General features: G+C 37.8%; 10 protein-coding genes across 10 annotated transcripts; 4 read left to right on the top strand and 6 right to left on the bottom strand. All coding sequences in view use genetic code 12, as the record gives it.

Moving 5' to 3' along the window:
- Positions 1-92: 92 nt before the first annotated feature.
- On the bottom strand, positions 93-1,976 carry ERO1 (ER oxidoreductin; the record flags this gene model as incomplete). The annotated part of the gene is made up of 1 exon (XM_036811842.1): positions 93-1,976. One exon carries the CDS (start codon positions 1,974-1,976, stop codon positions 93-95), a length of 1,884 nt encoding a protein of 627 aa, XP_036668239.1.
- Positions 1,977-2,796: 820 nt separating this feature from the next.
- Positions 2,797-4,476, bottom strand: DBP3 (RNA-dependent ATPase; the record flags this gene model as incomplete). Its single annotated transcript, XM_036811841.1, has 1 exon — positions 2,797-4,476. One exon carries the CDS (start codon positions 4,474-4,476, stop codon positions 2,797-2,799), a length of 1,680 nt encoding a protein of 559 aa, XP_036668238.1.
- A 280-nt stretch (positions 4,477-4,756) lies between these two features.
- On the bottom strand, positions 4,757-6,685 carry SFU1 (Sfu1p; the record flags this gene model as incomplete). The annotated part of the gene is made up of 1 exon (XM_036811840.1): positions 4,757-6,685. The coding sequence occupies one exon, from the start codon at positions 6,683-6,685 to the stop codon at positions 4,757-4,759; it is 1,929 nt and encodes a 642-aa protein (XP_036668237.1).
- Positions 6,686-9,113: 2,428 nt separating this feature from the next.
- On the top strand, positions 9,114-12,302 carry SWE1 (tyrosine protein kinase; the record flags this gene model as incomplete). The annotated part of the gene is made up of 1 exon (XM_036811839.1): positions 9,114-12,302. The coding sequence occupies one exon, from the start codon at positions 9,114-9,116 to the stop codon at positions 12,300-12,302; it is 3,189 nt and encodes a 1,062-aa protein (XP_036668236.1).
- Positions 12,303-12,414: 112 nt separating this feature from the next.
- On the bottom strand, positions 12,415-13,287 carry CSI2 (Csi2p; the record flags this gene model as incomplete). The annotated part of the gene is made up of 1 exon (XM_036811838.1): positions 12,415-13,287. The coding sequence occupies one exon, from the start codon at positions 13,285-13,287 to the stop codon at positions 12,415-12,417; it is 873 nt and encodes a 290-aa protein (XP_036668235.1).
- An 859-nt stretch (positions 13,288-14,146) lies between these two features.
- On the bottom strand, positions 14,147-14,344 carry ATP19 (F1F0 ATP synthase subunit k; the record flags this gene model as incomplete). The annotated part of the gene is made up of 1 exon (XM_036811837.1): positions 14,147-14,344. One exon carries the CDS (start codon positions 14,342-14,344, stop codon positions 14,147-14,149), a length of 198 nt encoding a protein of 65 aa, XP_036668234.1.
- A 539-nt stretch (positions 14,345-14,883) lies between these two features.
- On the top strand, positions 14,884-16,152 carry CPAR2_700770 (uncharacterized protein; the record flags this gene model as incomplete). The annotated part of the gene is made up of 1 exon (XM_036811836.1): positions 14,884-16,152. The coding sequence occupies one exon, from the start codon at positions 14,884-14,886 to the stop codon at positions 16,150-16,152; it is 1,269 nt and encodes a 422-aa protein (XP_036668233.1).
- A 192-nt stretch (positions 16,153-16,344) lies between these two features.
- Positions 16,345-19,302, top strand: CPAR2_700760 (exosome catalytic subunit; the record flags this gene model as incomplete). The annotated part of the gene is made up of 1 exon (XM_036811835.1): positions 16,345-19,302. One exon carries the CDS (start codon positions 16,345-16,347, stop codon positions 19,300-19,302), a length of 2,958 nt encoding a protein of 985 aa, XP_036668232.1.
- A 76-nt stretch (positions 19,303-19,378) lies between these two features.
- RIB3 (3,4-dihydroxy-2-butanone-4-phosphate synthase) lies at positions 19,379-19,993 on the bottom strand (the record flags this gene model as incomplete). Its single annotated transcript, XM_036811833.1, has 1 exon — positions 19,379-19,993. The coding sequence occupies one exon, from the start codon at positions 19,991-19,993 to the stop codon at positions 19,379-19,381; it is 615 nt and encodes a 204-aa protein (XP_036668231.1).
- A 985-nt stretch (positions 19,994-20,978) lies between these two features.
- On the top strand, positions 20,979-21,446 carry CPAR2_700740 (uncharacterized protein; the record flags this gene model as incomplete). Its single annotated transcript, XM_036811832.1, has 1 exon — positions 20,979-21,446. The coding sequence occupies one exon, from the start codon at positions 20,979-20,981 to the stop codon at positions 21,444-21,446; it is 468 nt and encodes a 155-aa protein (XP_036668230.1).
- Positions 21,447-21,497: the final 51 nt, after the last annotated feature.

Here is a 21,497-nt window from a genome sequence, read left to right as displayed (position 1 = left end):
ACAAAAGTAAAAAAAGCAGCAATAATTGTCTTTCCAAGAATCGAAATTCCCAACACTCGATATTCAAACTAACCAACTTCTCTTCTGCTTCTCTAATTATCCTCATTGATCAAATTCAAGTACTGTTGCTCTTCGTCGTCAACATTTAAAGGGCTCCTATACTCTTGATACCCTTGATCTCCAATAGGTTTACCAATCAAGTTATTCCACAAATTGTTCAATATGCTCAATGATGTTTTACCAATAGTTATAGGAAACTGCTTATAACTGCCCAATACAAATTTCAATGCTTCCCATACTTCATAAATTGCCAATTTCAATTCTTGATCAAAAGTACGATTCCTAGTGGGGATTTGATATATTTCGAAAATGGATTTCTTGTGTTGTGGTGGATCACGATTGGAAGGGGATTTAGAAGATGATGACCCTGCGTCCTTTTTATATGTTGATGATTGAGGTTGATCTGTTTCTCTATGTTGTTGAGGCTGTTTTGGAAGGGAATTGACAAATGGAAAATGGAATCCTTGTCCCAATGATCCCTCATTATGGTTATTATTAAATTGCCCTGGTTGTGCTTTTCCCTCAGCAACATCTTGTAAATGTTTAATATACATTTGTTTGAAATTGTTGATTATAGCAATTGATTTCGATAATCGATCAAACGTGTTTATCAATGCAACAATTTCAATTCTTCTGAATTTCAAATTTGGTTGATTCATTGACCCATCATCTTCAAAAAGAATCTTTAAAGCAGTTCCATACCCAATAGTTTGTATTTTCCCCCACATTCTACATCTATCACAACCAACACAATCCATTATGGCGGAAATGTTTTTAAAACGAGCACGGAACTCTTGCTTCAAATTAGGATCTTTTGTTGGATCAAACAAGGTGGATGTATTAAACAATGTATTTGATCCCAAGGCAGGAATGATATCTTGCAATAACAACTCATCATAAACTTCAGTGTTTTCGAATAAATCATTATTTTCCAACAAATGTTGTTTTTGGGCTGGGGTTATATCATCATACCCCAGTTGAATAAATTGTCTCACTGGTAAAATCTCATTCAATTTAACCAATGACTGGGCCACAAGTGCATAATTGAAATAGATATTGGCCAATCGATCATTGTATAGCCCAACTCTTTGCATAAACACTTGTAGATTGGGATAAAATTCTCCAGTTTGCGAATCCAAATATTCATTAGATAAATGAACTGCAATTGATGCATGCATACCACTAACTAATCGATAAAATAAATTTTTTTCAATACATTTTTCCTTGGGTTGATTAGGTTTCATTGACATTGGATTAGTATTGGGGAAACAATTTTCCAGATAGATGGCTTTCCAAACATCAAAACTTTGATTACCTCCATATCCAGTGAATCGTTCTGGGTTTTGTAATAAATTGACATAGACACAATTGTGTTCATGTTCATCATCAAAATACGAATAATCTAAATCTTCACATTGTTCAATTTGTTCAGTTTCAATAGAATTGTCAATAGTGTCACTAACATCTGCACCACCATTGCCATTGCCGTCTCTTTTTCCCGATTCCATGGCCAATTTAATTTTACCCAATTTTGATGGCTTCAAATTATCATTAGTGATTTGACTCCAATTGAAATCATCAATCACTTCAACAGCACAATTTTCGGTGGCGCAAAAATGTTGAGCATTCCAAAACTTGCATTGTTTATCCAAATCAACTTTGAAATAACAGAAATATGGCGTTTTCACCAACTCGGTAACCAGTGATCTAATTTGTTGATTTAACTGATCAAGGTAGGCAAATGTTGTGTTACATGAAGATGTAATGATTTGTGAACAAAATTCTGGTGAGTCAAATGCATGAAACTGTGCTTTAGGGAGTATATGTGGGTTCAGTTGTGATGATGAAGAAGAAGATGCTAATATGGTTGTTGTTATGAAACTAATTAGTAGAATGATCCATTGAGGTAGATGCATGATGGGAAAAAACAATAAACTGAAATTAAAGAAAATGCAATTAAATATATGGATGGGTTGATGCTTTAGGTGTGGTATAGAACTGAGTCGGGTTTGGGTCTAAGTGTAGTAATGTCTATCAGTTGGTTGGTTTTATGATTAGTTGATGATTACTAAAGTATTTTGCAGAAGATCTTTTGGTTGATGAAATTCTTTTATTCTTTTTTTTTTTTTTTTTCGTCTGCGTCTGGACTCTTCCTACTTTAAGTTTGTCTTGTGACTTTTCAAATAATAAGATATTCTTATTCTTATTCTGATCCGTAGTTGTAGTAAAGTAAACGCTTTGAGTATTTATTATAAAAGAGCAACAAATACTGATGTATTAGAATTCTATTTTAGAATGAACACGTAATAACTCTATGGTTAGTTACACTAATTTATTTTTGACAGATTTAACTGTTGTACTGTATATAAGCACAATACACAACTTGAAAGGCAAAATCATTCCATTTTTAATTTCTTTTTTTTTCCAATTTCTAGCGCATTTGGTAGTAGTTGGCTGTCTTTCGGCCGAAGAATGTTCCGATTATCGACTGTCTTTAATATACGAAGTATATATTGTATCTTTATGAACACGTAATTCATAAGCTGTACACATGAAACACCCACTGATTGCACTACTTCTATGACGTTCTATACAACCACAGCTCTTCATTTTTATACATTACCCTCCTTGAAAAAATAAACTTATCTCTTTACGTTGCTCCCCCCCCCCCCATTTTTTTGCACCCAACTCACAACACTAAAGAAAAAACTATAGATACAACAAACACCACAACAACTAATCAAATTTAATCTTTTTTGCCGTCTTGGTCATGTCAACATCCTTATAAAAAGCACCATACACCGAATGCGTCTTTTTCTTTGTATGGCCACCAAATTTCAACAATTGTTCTGGTACTGGTTGATTAGCACCCCGTAATATATTACACAAGGCACCACTAAGATGTTTTTCATCTTCAGTAAACAACGTATGAGCAACACCACTCTGTCCTGCTCTCCCAGTCCTCCCAATTCTATGAACATAATCTTCAATTGTTAAAGGGAATGTCAAATTAATGACATATTTGACATTGGGGATATCCAACCCACGTGCAGCAACATCTGTTGCTAGTAACAAGTTGCAGTCACCCAGTTTGAATGAATTGAGAGCTTGGGTACGTTGTTGTTGTGATAAGTCACCGTGGATCGCGGCAACTTTAAACTTGTTGCGACGCAATAATGATTCAATTCGTGATGCTTCCTTTTTGTACAAGGCAAATACCAAAATCTTATTATCATGACCATCACTGCCATGTTGATACTTGTTCAAAAGTGATATGAGTTTCAGTTCTTTTTGAAATTTATCATCCAATACTTCCACAATCTGAGTAATTCGTTTATTAGCACTCAATTCATCACGATCTCCAATGGTTAATTTGACCGGATTGTGCATAAACGCATTGGCCAATTCCCGAACTTCTTTGGGCCAAGTGGCAGTAAACATCAATGTTTGTCTATTGTGAGCATTTGTGGATCCAATTATATGCTTAATATCTTCTTCAAACCCCTTTTCCAACATACGGTCAGCTTCATCAAGCACCAAATAATTAATCAGACTCAAATCAACGGCTCCATCATTAATTAAGTCAACTAAACGACCAGGTGTAGCAACGATTACATTGGCCCCCTGTCTAATCTTGTTTATTTGATCATCCTTGGAAACACCTCCATAAATGGCAACACATGATATTGATGTATTTTTAGTCAATTCTTGTAAATTATCGTAAATCTGTAATGCCAATTCACGGGTAGGGGATATACACAATACACTCAATCCAGGATTCTCTTCGCCACTGGTAATAATATTGTTGATTGCCGGCACACCAAATGCAAATGTTTTTCCTGACCCCGTTTCGGCTACTCCAATTACATCTTTACCATCAAGTAAAAATGGCCACGAGATGGATTGGATTGGTGTAGGTTTGGCAAACTTCGTCAATTTGGAAGCAATGGTTGGGTCCAAGCTTATTTGGTCAAATGCAAGAATTGGTCTATAATTGAGATGTTGTGAATCTTCAATGGTTACTTCATTGGTGGATAAAAACTCATCAATAGATGATTGTGGTGTATTTGTCAATTTCGATGATTGAAAATACCTGGAAGATGAGAGGGAAGGGGCACTATCCTTGGAAAAAGGTTCAGTTCGAGAATCTGTTACACCATCCTGTTTTTGCTCATCCTTTACCAGGTGTTTCTTCTTCTTGTTATTATACTTCTCTTTATTCTTCTTTTCCTTCTTTTCAATCAATTCCTTCTCCTTCATTGCCTTTTCTTCCTTCTTTTTGGCCTTTTTTTCCTTCTTGGCCAACTTCTTGGCTTGTTTCCTTTCCAATTTCAATCTCTTCTTCTCCAGAATCTCTCCGGCAACACCGTCTACTGCTGCATCTTCTTCGTGCTTTCTTTTTTTTTCTGAACCCATCTCGAATATCACTATGCTTGGATTCAAGTGAAGAGTTATCAATGTAGAGTATAATTTTTTCTCAAGATGCTCATCGGATGTTTTTGATTTTCGTTTTCTTCCAAAATTGTCGCAACAGCTACATTCGAGACAATTAACTCTTTCATGACATTGCAAAATACCTCCCAAGTTGCAAAAAGGTGATCAAAGATCCCATTATTTTCAAATAAATATATTGTTGATGTTATTTACAAATTATATATAAACATCACCACCAAATTCACCCTTCAACTTCTTCAGTCTATTCATTCAATAACCCACCTATCGTCAATGCTCTCTTTTGTTGACCTGTTCCTCCTCTTCTACCCAGTGGCGATGGGGTACCGGAAGCATCACCAGTTGTATTACCAACGGTAGTGGTTGTTGTTGTATCAGCAGTAGTATCACCTCCTCCTTCGCTATCATTTTGGTTGCTGAGAGTAGAAGTTCCTGGAGGGGCACTAGTTTCTTTCTTGTATGTGGCAGTAAAATCAATGGCCATGGGTGTAGGCGTCCTCTTTGATGCACCACAGCTGGAACAACATCCACTGGAAGCGGATGCATTGGGTTGACGATGAATTGGTGGTAGTGTTGGTGGCGGAACTTGCTGCTGCGGTTGTTGTGATTCAACTGTTTGATACTGATGTGTTTGATGATACATTGCTGGCTGAGGTGCTGGAGAAACCTGTAGCGGTAATTGCATTTGCATTGGTTGTAACTGTGTTTGTACATGAAAAGATTGTGCTGGTGCTTGTGCTTGTACTTGTGGTGATGGTGCTAGTGCTAATGCTTGTGCTGGCATCGGTGGCATTGGTGGCATTGGTGGTGGTGGGCCTGGAAGTGGGCCTGGTCCATTTGGTAATCGACCGTTACCACTATACCTGGGATACAACGAATAGGGCATCATTTGCGCACCAGTCGTCACTACCAGTACCGGTAGTTGTTTCAGCTGAAATTGTTGATGTGTCAGTGGAGGTGGAGGTGTTGAGCCTTGACTTGTTTGTCCTAATGGAGACGCCCTCTGGAATGGAATTGAATATGAGAATGGTGGTAGTCTACTGTACGATGGTGACATTGGTCTATTATGGAAAGAAGAAGTTGATGAAGGTGGTGGTGGTGTTGCACTATTCGATACTTGTGTCTGTACTTGTGCTTGTGATTGTACTGCCAAAGCAAGTGGCATGTGTGTTTTTGGCAATGAAGGAGATACCTGAATTGATGTTCCAGTTGTTGTTGCTGGTGATGCTGGTGTCGGTGACGTGGCTGTTCCCCGCGGAGAAGTTTCACTAACTGATCTTTTAACATCCTTTGACTCTTCCTTTGATTTATGATCAGATACATTTCTCTTTCTCCGTTTGATTGTTGACCGTTTCATCTTGATTGGTCGATGTGATCCATGTAAGCGATAAAACAATCCACATGCATTACAAATGGTATTACCGGCATCATCTCTTCTCCATAAAGGTGTTATCGTCGTATCACAATTGAAACAAGCAATAGCTAACGAATTTTCATCGGTAGAATCAGTATTAGATGGTGCAGATGCACTAGTTGCAGACTGTTCCGAGTCTTGCTTGCCAATATCATCGCGATAATTATTATTATTAGTCAGTGATTTAGTTGGTGCATTAGTTTCACCAGCTCTTCTTGTAACATCTTCTTCCTTCGCGGACATATCGGGTTTTAGTATAGCATCTTCAATCTTGGGCGACTTGTCCAGTTGCAGATGCAGTTGCAACAACTGTTTCTTGGCTACTATTCGATTGTTATAAGCAGGACAACCACGACAAGCAGCTGATCCACCAGTTCCATTACACCGTCCATCACCTTTACATGAGCCCAATTCTTCCCTTGAGATGGCAATTGTATTTGGTGGTCGCTTCAAATTTACTGGACGATGGGTATGGTTTGATCTCAAGTAAAGACCACATGCGTTACATATAAGAGTTCCATCGGGTGCTCGTCGCCAAAGTGGTGTTTTGGTAGTTCCACAATTGGAACATTGTTGGCCATCTTCCGGAGTCGGTAGCAGCGTTGTTTGCTGGTTTTGGGCGCTCGAGGATGCTTTTGGTGATGGTGATGCTGGTTGTTGTGTATTTAAAAATGATGTTTCCGGTGACTTGGTCTTGTTTGATGGTGTCGGCAGCTGTGTAGGTTCAGTTTTTATCAATTGTTGTTCGTGTATAGGCATTATATTTTGAAATGTTTGTGTGTTATATTGAAGTCATGAGGCAAGAACACTGTAAGGCGATTTACAATAATGGGCTAGGTGTAAAGTTGGATGGTGTTGTTTGTAGTGGGTTCTGACAAATTTGTTTTTGAAATAAGTGGATTTCAAAAATGTAACCCAGCTATAATTTTCTTCGGTGTTTTTTTTCTGTTGTTTTCGGATCCTCAGCTCAATTTGCTCCTAGTCCCGAAAACTTGCTAACTTTGTCAAATAAGGTTACCCTTTAGAATGATGGTAAGTTAGCTCAAGTTGATTTAAGTTAAAACTCTAAAAAAAAAAAAAAAAAGTCTCGTGTGTTACCAAAAAAAAAATTGGTGATATGTAAGCTCAATAAAGCAATGGATGCAATAGGTAGATTAAAATATGAGGTTTCTTCTGGTTGATAAATCCTGTTGACGAGCTTGGTTTAGCTTGTGATTAGGCTGTTTGTTAATGTGGTGTGATTAAAGTGGTAGAATAAAAGAAGAAAAAAAAATATCACCAAATTTACTGTTTGGTGTATAATTCTGTTCTTTGTAAGTTTTGTAGCTATCAAGAAAGGAATACCTGATGAGGGGAAGACAGTATAAGATGGTGAGTGTTGATGTGTGTCCCGTTGTGATAGTATAATAAGTTTATGAAAAATATTCCATTCAATTCAGTTGTATTTTTTTCAAGTTTTTATTACTAATGGCTGAGTGTTGCATTATATACTTATGTATTACTTAGTAGTTCTATCTAAGTGGCTTATTTTGTTTTTGTTCTAGTCGATCCGGTTCTGTGATCACAATAATACAGTATGAGTACTGTTAAAGTTCATTTACATCAGAGAGTGTGTATAACAGAGTTGGTACTTTACGAACAGAACACATAGGTAATTATGAGAGTAAACTTGTTGATGGCAAGTCTATTGACAATCTTCGATAGATGGGTTATTCATTACAGACAAGGTAAAGAGAAGATCTCGTCTGATTCCATTTTACTCTTTCCTCATTTTAGATACTATATGCCATCTTCTCCTAATTGAGTATTAGTTACGAGTTGATGACAATACAAAAAATACTCTATTTTTTTTTCACTTACTTTTTGTGTCTGATCAAATAGATTAAATACACCAGTTTTCCACCAATCACATCACAACTATTAATAATCCATCATATGCACATACACAAACTTACACACACACTCAAGTAAAACCACATACTACTAGTTTGGGAAATCGAGCTTTTAAATTTCTTGGCACGTGCCAAAACTGTTTATCTAAGCGATCTAGCATTATATATTATCCACATTGCAAAGCGTTTCTATTGTTACAACCACTCCATAGACCATACAAAAGTTTCAGAACACTTACAAGCGCAGTGTACTGCTCAATAGCTTTAACGGCTTTTCAAAATGAGAGACCAGTTGTAATAAATTAGAGAAGCAGTATTAAACTCTACAGTGATTTGCTGTTTACATAACTCTTGCCACCACTTTGTTGCAAAAACTTCAAAAAAACCGTGATAGAAAGTAATCGTGAGTTCAAAAATCTTCACTAAATGGAACAATCGAGGTAAACATAATGTGAAGTATTACTAATGTACTCACACTTCGAATTTCTTGCATGCAAGCGACAATCATAGCAGAGTAAGGTTGCTTCTTTTTCATTCTCTATTTAGAAAGTCACGCGATAGTCATGTGACTGCAGTATGTACAAACTTGCAAAAAAAAAAATGACGCGTTTGTTGTGATTATTTTGTTGGTGCACCCCCGACAACTTCCACCCCCCTTTACAAGTATCAGTTCATGATGCTAAGGACTGCTCTTTTTTTACAAAGAGAGATAGGAACAGATAGTAGCATCAAGTGACAGTTGCTACGACAATCTGTTTTCGGCTACATTTTATAATATAGTCTATTTTAGCTGACTGTTGCAACCCTTTCAAAAGAGACAAATACTAAGCCGTTCCATAAACAAATGGCGTCGTTTAAAATCCTAGAGCCCATAAGACACCATCCGCCGGTATTAAAGGTGGTACTGAATCCATCCACCATACCATAGCATATCTATCCTTGGAAGCTCTTCTATTCTCTGCTAGGTCAAAGATCTTTTTCGTTTATATTCTCTTTGTTTACGTCACGTCTTTATAAATTCTGTTGTTGTTGTTGTTGTTTTGTGATTATTCTCAACATAAAAAAAAACCGAAGTATAAACAAAACAAACAAAAATACATTACAGTCAATTAAGGGTTGCACAGTTAATTTATATCTACCCACCCACCAATCCATCCTCCTTTTAATCATCACTCACATATAGACAATTTGGGCCACGCATCTGATCGGTTACTCATAGCACATAGTGGCACAGACAGAAAGTGGAGGGAGAGATTATTGACAATACCACACCAACAGACTCACTTGCTCCCACCATGAGGAATCGTCTGCTGCAAACCAAACACAGTGCCAATGGTGACCTTAATGCTGATAGTGCCAGGAAAGAGACAACCTCCATGGATCTAACACCAACCTCCAGCATTACTCCTCATCGAAATCGACCACAGTCTCAGTTTAGTTCACAGCAAGCCCTGCGACTTCATAAACAAACAGCATCATCCATGTCTCAACAAACACCACATGTACAACAATTGGATTATTTCACAAACAATCATTTTTCAAGGTCTTTTAACAGTTTGATTTTGGATGATAACAGTACTGAAGCTACATCAAAAAAGACTATAAACAAGTCCCCACCATTCAATGTCAAGACAGATTACTTGAATGACAGCATAGACACATTTCTTGATGAAGATGAAATAGCCAATGACACTGATATTGACGACGACGGTGATGATAATAATTACGACGACGACGACTTTAAAGAAAGTGATGCCGAGCTTAGTGACAAAATTTACAGAGACAACGATGCTAACCTCAAAATTACTCCCGATAAGACCTCCTCTAGTGAATCCAGACAGCTAAGTTCATTCGCAACTCTGAGTCAGCAGTTTGCCAGACCGTCATTGGGACGTGACTCTTCCAATTCAACAATACGAAACTCACAGAGCTCAATCAAACGGTCTTCGAAGTATATCAACCTTTCAATTGACTCTAGTCTACGAACATTAGATGGTGGAAAGATGCCAGATGAAATTGACAAGATTAGTTTAAATGAAATTGACGTCAAGGTCAACGACTATTCATCACCTGCCTCATCATCGTCACGTCGAGTTGAGGGCAACAATCCGCTACTACCGTCCACAAGCAATCAATTTAAACGACCTCATAAATTAATCAGTCAGTCACCATCTCCATCATCAGCAAAGGTGAAATTAACGACACTATCATCATCATCACCTCCACAATCCAACTTGCATTCTCCATCACAATTAGGCATTAAACATTTCAGGGGCTACAAAATAAATGAAAATATAGTATCCCCGATTCGAAATCGAAATGCCGAAAGTCCACTATCCAAAACCCATGTTTTTGGTCAAGCTAATAAGCTACGGAAACCCAATACACCAATAATACATTCAGCTATTGAAAATGTCCAACATGAATTATCTCATACTGATTTTGATAATGACATATTTGACAGCCCGTCAAAGAATAGGAAACTGTCAAATTCCAATCAATCTTCAATCATAATGTACCAAGGTAGTCCAAAACCAGCCACGATCAAGCATGTACTGAGTATTACTCCATTTGATGACAAGGAAAATAATGATCTGTTTCGGTTCGTCAAACCTTTACAAACGGCATTTTCATCAAATGGGTTGTTGAAAAAGAATATGGTTCAACACACAAAATCAACATCAACAAAGCCACCACCCGAAACGCCAATGAAACGAAATCCACTAACCATGATCAACACAAATAAACCGCTCTATTTACGGTTTGATCACGACAATAATGGCGATTTGTCACATATAGTGGAGCAAGATGAACATGATCATCCGATAGAAGTTGGGAGAGATATTGGTGTTGATGATACTTTGAATCTAAGTGACATTCAAAGGTCACATTTCAAAATCATGCCTTCTTCACTGGAAGTGTCAAACAAAGTTGTCGAGCTGCAACAACACGACTTGGAAGTGATTTTTACCTCGGATATAGAACTCGATGATGAAGGGTCAATGATACCGGAGACTCCAACAAAGAAACATTTTGGCCAAGTACATCATCACCAGCCTGTGCTGGCTACTACTCACCTTGCTGCTTCACCATCAGCTCCATCGAAGCAACTACCACCATCATCAACTGTTATGAAACTCGATAAACTTGATAAACTACAATTTTACCCAAGACCTAAGGGCTACAAGTTTGGCACACCTTCAACACCAGTTCATTGGGGGTTGGACAATGCAAAAGATCCTCTTTTGAAAGACAACCCTGTGGAATTGCCACCATTGAATGAAAACGATCAATTACGATTGAGTCAACACCACCACCACCACCACCATCTGTTCCTCAACGCTTATCCTGCTAAAATCGATGAGCATTTAATCAACAAATTTGGAATGAAGAACTTGAAATACATTGGACATGGTGAATTCAGCATATGTTTTGAATGTGTGTTTAACGAGGAGAAATTTGCCATCAAGAGAACCAAAAAGCCAATTATTGGCAAGTTGGACAAACAAACGATAATGAGGGAAATTGATGCCCTTAGGACTCTTTCAAGTATCAAAGATAATGAAGATGAAAATTTGGCTGAAGAACAACAGGGCAAAGAAAATCTAGTTTATTTCATTGAAGCTTGGGATTTTGACAATTATTATTACATCATGACGGAATATTGTGAAGGTGGAACCCTTTATGATTTTTTGGAAGATAACAAACATTACAAGATTGATGAGTATAGGATATGGAAAATGATTATTGAATTGGCCAATGGATTACGATTTATTCATCTGAAGAATTATCTTCATCTTGATTTGAAACCAGCAAACATATTCATTACATTTGAAGGGTATTTAAAAATTGGTGATTTTGGTTTAGCTACGAAACTACCGATTTTAGAAAAGGATTTTGATTTGGAAGGTGATCGTAATTATATTGCTCCTGAATTGATTGATGACAAGATTTATACCCCATTTGCTGATATTTTCAGTCTTGGACTAATCATTTTGGAAATTGCTGCCAATATCATTTTGCCTGATAACGGGACTCCATGGAGGAAATTACGTAGTGGAGATTTAAGTGATGCCGGTCAATTATCCAGTGATAACATTTCCATGTTTTTACAAACACATAATAAACCAGAGACTTCAAGTTCGTCAAATACAAATTTCAGCTCATCGGCACATTCATTATCATTGAATCCGCATTTCAAATCACGCTCAACGATTGAAAATAATGGTAGTAATGATAATACCATTGACGTTGTTGCTGTTCATGACTTGATCCCAACTTGGGCTCCATCTTTCTTGGTGGGAGAGTCGAATGCATTGGATGTGTTGGTAAATAAAATGTTGAAGCCAAACCCATTTGATAGACCCAGTGCTAGTGCCATTTTGGAAATGGACGAATGTGTCTTGATTGAAAATAGAAGGAAATGTGGTGCTACGATTTTTGAAGGTGAATTTGGAAGTCCCCCCGATGATGAAACGCAATAAGAAAAAGAGAAAGAAAAAGAGAGGAAAAGCATAGGGGCCCACTGCATATAGGTCTATGACTGTAATAAGAAAAACGTGTGATGAATTAATGTAAAACACGCTAATAATGTAACTATTCCTTAAACAATGCATCGTTCGACAACGGATCCTTTTGCAACACTTGACTTCTCTTTTTAATCTTTCTTTCCAAAGCCGCCTCAGCTCTACTTCTAGCTTGTTGGGCCGATTGTTGTTTGATTTGCGCTCTAACGAAGTTAGGCGAGACATATTCCTTATTTTCATAAATCTTGGGACCACCAAAGGAGCCTTCCAAAATAGTTATCAAGGTCAAAACCAACCTCGGTCCAATTTCAACCAAATTCAACGAATCAACATCAACTTCGTCACCAACTTCATTCTCCTTTGTCTCCAACGTTTCATTAATTTGATAATTTCTAATCCAAATCTTGCCATCAACTACAGCAAATGTCATTACGTGATCAATAAATGGTTTCAGTTTTCTGGCATTGGGCGGCACACCAAATGTTTGGATAAACATCTCCTTCAACAACTTGAAATGATCAGCAACTTCAAACGACTTATCGAATGACAACACTGGCCTTGAACCCTTTAAGCAATTACCAATGAAATTTAATTCATCCAACGTATGTAAATTTTGCACATGGAATTTAACAGTGGGACCATTGGGTGGTTTAGCAATCCAAAGATATAAATCTTGATGTTTCCTACATTCGAAAAAGAAAATATTGTTACAATTGTATAATTCAGCAACTTCATTCAATTGATAAAGTTGCTTTTTGGTGTCGAATTTAGGTTCTTTTCTTGCATGTGGTAATAAATTGAGTAAATCGGAAATTAGGTGACGATGTCTATAGGTGATTCCACGCGAGGATATGACTAGTAAACGCTGTCTGTTTATGTGCTTGGTTTTGTCCAGGGTGTCTTTTGATGACTTGGATTGTAATGCTTTGTAAATTGCTGACATGGTGAGGAGCTTGTCTGATGAGGAGCTTTAGTTGAAGGTTTTGAATTTTTTTTTTGGTGTGAGAGAAATTTCTCGATGAGGTTGGAATTATGTTGCACAAAAATGGATGAAAAGTTGGATGGAGCATCGTCTGCTTTCGAAAGAAGAGCATAAGAGTTGAGGGGTGGGTGGGGAATGCTTTATGCGGATGTATCGTAAATTTACTGTGAGTTTCACTGCATTTATTCCAAAGTTCACAAATGTAAAGATAGGGTCTAATTTTTGAATGTAAAGTTGCTCTTTCCGCAATAATACAAATGGCTGCAAATCTGGTCGACAATGATTCTCAATCGCCTCCCTCTTTTTCCTTCTTTCTCTAACTACAATAACTATCACCCCCCAGCCCGGGTACGACATGAAGGTGGGAAGGACTGGCATTTTGCGATACAAGTCGATCAACCTCCAAGTTCCCTTCCATTTGCCGACATCATGCACAACTCCGTGGTTCAGGGGGGGGGGTTTATAAGGAGAGAGAAATGTATTTTTTTACTCAGGCTAATCTTAGATGTGGAGCAAAAAAATAAAAAGATTGAACCGTTTTTCTCCAACATATTTTGGTAGTTGTGAAATTTGAGATCGGGCCCCCACTCGTCAGGCAGCATAGGTATTTTTTGCTATTCCCGATGGACGGGTGATTCGGAGTGTCTTCATAGAGTAAAGCTACATTAAATGAGGTATAGCATTTGTTTTGTCTTCCAACCAGAGGGATTTTGCATTGGAACTAACGAATAATTTAACCAACTTAGTGATATTATATTGAGTTACTAGTATAAATACTCCGTAAAATATATATTAGCACATTCTATATATTGTAGACGACTCATACCGCAACATCGTGTTTAGCTAACCATTCCTTAACAAATTTGTCTTCTTCTGGTGATGAAGCATTGATTGAAGGGTGAGCAGGTTTAACGGTCCATGGTTTTGGAATGACTAATAATACTACTGAACCCAACGTGGCGAGGGCTAATTGATGTGGTTGAACGGTTTTACCAAAGATGTGATAAGCAGCACCCATTGTTATAGATCTATAATGTAGTTGTTGTATACGTTACTTGAGTTGTTTTGATGGGTTTCTCTATTTTGTTGACAGATTTTTTTTCTTTTTCTTTTGTCTTTTTAGGTTCATCAAAAATCGCTTTATGAGAATTTTTAATCAATTTGTTTTTAAAGATACTGGCACTTTAATGGTGTGGTGTACGCTAGTTTATATTATACACTGCTTTGAAGCTAGAGAGACAATCAGCTACAATATGCTCCAACTTCTTTCGAAGTGTAGCTTACAACATACTATGGATTAGTAGTAAATAACCGAGGTCGTGTAAGTTATACCATTCAATTGTTTTTGTCTTTTTCATTGGTCAATACACTAAATTATCACAACGCTACCAATTAATGCAAACATAACAAACATTCTTTTCTCTGCTCTTGTGGCTGCAAATTATGATAAACTAGTAACAGAATGCCACAACCATTCAATTTTTTTAAAAAGAACTTTCCCAATTGACATACCAAGAATACATACATACACACACATACACACACAACGACGGAGTTATGGAGAGTTCGATTAACTTAACAGCATCGAAATTAGATCTTTTAACATTAGAAGAACTAAGAGACCCTAATTTAATCAGTCGGTATCCACCACTTTTCCAACGAAGGCAAAACTATGTGGATATAAAATGTGATTCGTTAACCAAGATTGGCCGTCCCTTCCCACAACCGCAACAGCAACAACAACAACATCAACAACAACAACAACAACAACATAACAGATCTAAAGTATATGAAACAACTCACCTGTCCTTGTTCAACTGTTCCCAAACACTACCACTGCCACATCAACAGAAGCCACAACAACTTGCACAGCCAGGATTCTCCTCTGGCTCCAAGGAAACTATAGAAAGGAAACCACATCGGAGTCTAACCACCTTCTTCAAACTTTCTTCTAAAAAATCCAAACAACTAGAACGACAAGAAACGTTACGGAGATCAATCAGCAGGCCATATTATCAAGTTAAAGACCAAAAGGAACCTGAACAGCCAAACCATCATTCAGAAACGATCGAACCAATATACGTTCACCCATTATATCCTTTCAAAACCAAGCGATCCATCAAAATCAAAAAGGATCCATCAATATCACCAACAAATAGATCAGACAATGGAGCAACTTTGGCAAGGTCTTCTAATTCACAACACCGAGTAAGATTAGTTCGAGGTCAGAATCATCTCCTTCTCCCACCGTCACCCGGACAACAACAACAACTATCAGCTATTAATAGCCTAGTTGTACCTCCTGTTGGATCAAGTCAAGTGATTGGTAATCCTGCAGAGTACTCAAGCACAATTGTCCATCCCAATATGCGACAAGCGCAAATAAGTCATAATAATAGACAACAAGCAGACTTTATACGATATGACATGATGAATTTGGATAATGGTAATGCATTATCACCAATTATTGATGAATCTGAATTTACATCGGCACAATTGAATCAACCAAGTCAAAATAACATTAACAATTTGAATGAAATATTGATTCCAACTTCAACATTCTTTGTCCCCACCACTAGTGATTCTGATGAAAGTTATTATAGCGTTGAAGATGAAGTTCCACATTTTGCGACCGTAAGCAACACAAATGATATTAGAGTACATGCTCGGTCGCAGCAGCACCATCACCATCGTCATCATCATCATCATCATCGCCACCTTCGTCAAGTGTCGTCTCCATTGTACAGATTCAACGACGATGAAACGGCAAGGTATGCCCTGCTGCCATTTGCCACACAAAGCCATTCTCCTGTGAGAGGGAGGTGACTTCAAGCATCGTTGCGGAATATGTGTATTGTGTTTTTCGTATAGGAGATTAGTGTGTATGAATGTATTGGCTCTATCTTCTCTTCTCTTTCCTCTCTTTTTTATTCCTTTGCGATTCGCATCTCGCTCTCTTTTCTGATGAGAATGCCAAAAATATTCCATCAGCATCCCATCGTTACTACTACACAAGAAATGACCGTACAAGCGAATAGAAAAAGACTCTCCACAGGTCTCACTGTCACTTCCAAAGTCTTTGTTCGTTCAAGGAATGGAGGTGCGTTGAAGATTGTTCGTGAGCACTATTTGAGAAACGATATACCGTGCTACTCATCAGCTTGTACTCATTGTCAAGAAATAGTTAAACCAGATGCTAATGGCAACCTTCCCAGATTCATCCTATCTGCCAATCCAGCAAAGACTACCGATGGAAAACCTCACTACGTTATATTGGATACCAACATTGTCCTTCACGCCATCGATATTCTTGAAAGTACTCAATGTTTTTACGATGTCATTGTCCCTCAAACAGTGTTGGAGGAGGTTAAAAACAGGTCATTCCCAATATACCAAAGGTTGAGAAATTTGGTTAAACTGGAAGACAAAAGGTTCGTTGTTTTCCATAATGAATATAACGAAGGCACCTATGTCACCAGGGAAAAGAATGAGTCAATCAATGATAGAAATGATAGAGCAATTAGGGAAGTTGTGTCGTGGTACCAGAAACACTTGCCCGCTATAGAAATGATATTGGTGTGTAATGATGCCGATAGTAAAGCCAAGGCAGCAAAAGAAAATTTGAACGTCAAAACATTGGTTGAATACCTTGATTGTTTGCCCAATGGTGAAGACTTGAAAGAGTTGATACCGGCAGACTTTAGCAGTTTTGAAGGCAAAAAGGGAGAAGACGAGGTCACGTTCCCTGAATACTACTCGAATGCCAGAATCATGGCGGGGATCAAGAATGGAACCTTATACCAAGGGGTTTTGAACATATCTTCTTACAACTACTTGCAGGGTGAAGTAAATGTATCAGCATTCAAAAAGCCATTGCTTATACAAGGATCAAGAAATTTGAATCGTGCATTCAACTCAGATTCAGTAATTGTTGAGCTTTTACCAAAGGATAAATGGAAGGAACCATCAACTACGATTATTGAAGAAGAGACGATTGGAGTCAATGATAATCCTGATGATGGTGGCGAGGACAACGGAAATGTCGCCGCTTCTGAAGGTGTTGTATCAGACAAAGAGCGTCTCTTGTTAGCTCAAGAAGCAATGAAGACAACCAAAGGTTCAACAGAGGAGAAGAGGCTTCAGCCAACTGCTAAAGTTGTAGGTATAGCGAGAAGATCATGGAGATATTATGTTGGACAAATAGCACCAACATCAGTGAGCCAAGAAGATTCAGGAAACTCTGCCAAAAATTGTTTCGTAATCTTGATGGATAAAACGTTGCCAAAAATTAGAATCAGAACTAGAAAAGCTAAAGAATATCTTGGCCAAAGGATTGTTGTGGTTGTTGATTCATGGCCCAGTGATTCCAAATACCCCAATGGACATTTTGTGAGGGCTTTGGGTGAAGTTGAAAGTGCCGAAGCCGAAACTGAAGCACTTTTGTTGGAGCATGACGTTGAATATAGACCATTTTCGAAAAACGTTTTGGATTGTTTGCCCAAGGAAGGCGATAATTGGGTTGTTCCAGATATTGCCAACACAGATGACACTCAATTACAAAAGAGAGTTGATCTTAGAGATAAACTTGTTTGCTCCATAGATCCACCAAATTGTGTCGATATTGACGATGCTTTGCATGCGCAAAAGTTACCCAATGGAAATTACGAAGTTGGTGTTCATATTGCCGATGTCACTCATTTCGTTAAAGCAGGCACCGCTTTGGATCAAGAAGGTGCTTCTAGAGGTACCTCAGTATATCTTGTTGACAAGAGAATTGATATGTTGCCTATGCTATTAGGAACAAATCTATGTTCGTTGAAACCATTTGTTGATCGTTTTGCCTTTAGTGTCATTTGGGAAGTTGATGAAGATGCCAACATTGTTAATGTCAAGTTCATGAAGTCTATTATTAAATCAAGACAAGCTTTCTCCTATGAACAAGCGCAATTACGTATAGATGATCCAAATCAAAATGATGACTTGACCAACTCAATGAGAATCTTGTTGAAATTGTCGAAAAAATTGAAACAAAAGAGATTGGATGCAGGTGCTTTGAATTTAGCTTCACCTGAAGTTAAAGTCCACATGGATAGTGAAACTTCTGATCCTCAGGAAGTTGAAATTAAAAAGCTATTAGAGACTAATTCATTGGTGGAGGAGTTTATGTTGTTTGCCAATATTTCCGTTGCTCGAAAGATTTATGACGCTTATCCCCAAACTGCAATGTTGAGAAGACATGCAGCCCCACCAGCTACTAATTTTGAAACCTTGAATGATATGCTCAATGTAAGGAAAAATGGCTTATCCATCTCAACTGAGTCTTCGAAAGCATTGGCCGACTCTTTAGATCGATGTGTCGATCACAATGATCCGTATTTCAATACCTTGATTAGAATTATGTCAACCAGATGTATGATGGCTGCCGAATATTTCCCTTCAGGGTCATATGGGTATCCTGAATTTAGACACTATGGATTAGCAGTTGACATCTACACACATTTCACTTCACCAATTAGAAGATATTGTGATGTCGTTGCTCATAGACAATTGGCTGGTGCCATCGGGTACGAGAATTTGGACTTAAGTCATAGAGATAAGAATAAGATGGAGATGATTGTGAGAAATATCAATAAGCGTCACAGAAATGCCCAGTTTGCTGGAAGAGCCAGTATTGAATATTATGTTGGACAAGTTATGAGAAGTAATGAAGCTGAACATGAAGGGTATGTTATCAAGAGTTTCAATAATGGTATAGTGGTGTTGGTGCCTAAATTTGGTGTTGAAGGACTCATCAAGCTTGAGACCATGGGTGATGTAAACAGTGCCAATTATGATGAAGACAAGTACGAATTGACATTTACTGATCTTAATGGCAACAAGAGGACTGTGGGAGTTTTTGACAAGGTCAAGGTCGATGTTAAGTCAGTTAAAGATGAAGTTAGCGGAAAGAGAAAAGTGCAGCTCATGTTAAAGTAAAGGCACCCCCTTCACATGAAAGTATATTTGTACAAAAGTAGTGCATTTATTAGTGGCCGTAATCATAACATCATTTTTATTTACTAATGTAATCAACCAACTGATTAATATTGATGATTTTAATATCGTGTTCTTTACTAAACTTGACACAATCATCGAGTCTCATCATTAATCCATCCTCATCTCTCACCAATTCACAAATGACAGCTGCTGGCTGCAATCCAGTCAATTCACACAATTGCACAGCGGCTTCAGTATGGCCTCTTCTCTTGTTTAATAATCCAGGAACAGCTCTCAATGGAACTATATGACCCGGTTTTATGAAATCATTAGGTTTGGAGTCCTTATTGGCAAGTGATCGGACAGTGAGGGCACGATCATGAGCAGAAATACCAGTGGTTGTGCCATCGGCATAATCACAAGTGACAGTGTATGCAGTTCCATGTCTATCAGTTTGATGTTCAATCATGGGGCGCAAGTCCAACTTGTCGGCTCTTTCCGTAGACAATGGTGCACAAACGTACCCTGATGAATGACGCACCAAGAATGCCATTTGTTCTTGAGTTATTAGCTCTGCAGCCGTGATTAAGTCACCTTCATTTTCTCGATCTTCGTCATCCATTACAACCAAAAATTCACCTTTTTTGAAAGCAGCGAGGGCTTCTTCGATTGGCGTGAAAACTTGTGTCATTTTGATCATTTGTTATGCTTCGAGACGGGCGGGGAGATCTGCGATGATGGAACAATGTAGGATGTGAAGGATTAGATTTTGGCCAAGCTTTTGGGTGGAATCCGTTTTTTTTTGCAATTAGGAATCAGCCTTTGAGATTATGAATGATGGATTTTTTTCAAACTATTTATATGTTGAGGAAATTCCTTTCTCCTGCAAGGTACAAAATCGAATGTAAAGGAGTTAGTCAAACAATGAATAGAAGAGGTGTCTTCCGAGATCGTTGTATGGAACCAGATGCGGACAAATTACTTTAATGTTGTATTTTCGGTAATTCGGTATATCTGCTATACAATGTACCGCTGTTCCACTACCCCCACTAAAAATACTTTTCAGCGCAGAAAACAAAATCAGATGTCATTGTGTACGACATTCTCTTTGTCATTACTAACAAAAATGTCGCCTATATGTCGCACTACTTCCAATTACCAATTGCATTACTAACTGATGACTGATGGGGGGATCTCGTCTACAAAGAGCTCCAATTAACAGGTTTTGAATTGTACATCGATTCAAGAGATCATGTATCTATATATTTGTTATCAACGAATAAATTCAACGGTTTTTTCTAGGCAGTATTGATATCAATGTGTTTTAGATCTAAGTCAATATTTAGACAATAAGAGCAATGGGAAGCCAATTATCATCACCGCCTGAAGTAGTTCACCAATTTCCGCTACTCGGTGAAGCGATCAAATATTTGGCCCACGTAATCTCCGTTTCTATATACCCCCAGACAATGGGTCAATTGTTGAAGTAACCGCCACGATGATTCAAAATGAAATTTTTCATTTAGGAAACAATGATTCAGTTGTAGTAGATTCGATATTTTGTGTAAGACAGTTTATTCGAACAATAAAGTGAATTCCCGTCCACGGTGATTTGATCGCGGTCAAACAAGGTGCTACGACAGAGTGGCTTAAATCATACCAGTTCCTTCTATTCAATGTCAGAAATAACGCAGGATAGCAACGGGTTTAGCAAGTCGTTTGCAGTAACACATGCAGATCACGAGTTCTTTTTCCATTTGATACTGTTTGCCAATAAACAGATCCTAAACATTTCCATCGATGGTATACTAGACACAACATTCAAGATACCTGTTTCTACAAAAGCATCGATCAACTATGAATCTATGATGGATTTAATTGAGAGAGAAGATGTTGACGACGACGGTCAGGAGTTTACTTCTGCAGGTCAATTGCCACCAGAACCACAGATGATTATTGGTAATTACTCAAATATGAAAATATCAATAGTGGCTAGTCAAGTGGGAAAACTCATGTCAATTCACTCGCCGCGAGAAGTTATACTATCGATAGCATCTAAATGGTTTGGTAAAGGAGACCAAGTTTGTGAAGATGACTTTGACAAGTTATCATTCATACTAGAGAATGTAAAGAAATTATTATGAGGAATTGACTGTATATATATCATTTTAAATATTAGAGACGAAATCTATCAA

This window comes from Candida parapsilosis, contig 006110 (genome assembly GCF_000182765.1).
Source record: "Candida parapsilosis strain CDC317 annotated contig 006110".
In the NCBI taxonomy this organism is placed as follows: domain Eukaryota; kingdom Fungi; phylum Ascomycota; class Pichiomycetes; order Serinales; family Debaryomycetaceae; genus Lodderomyces; species Lodderomyces parapsilosis.
Note: the sequence above shows the minus strand (reverse complement) of the source record. Positions and strands in the feature narration are given on the sequence as shown.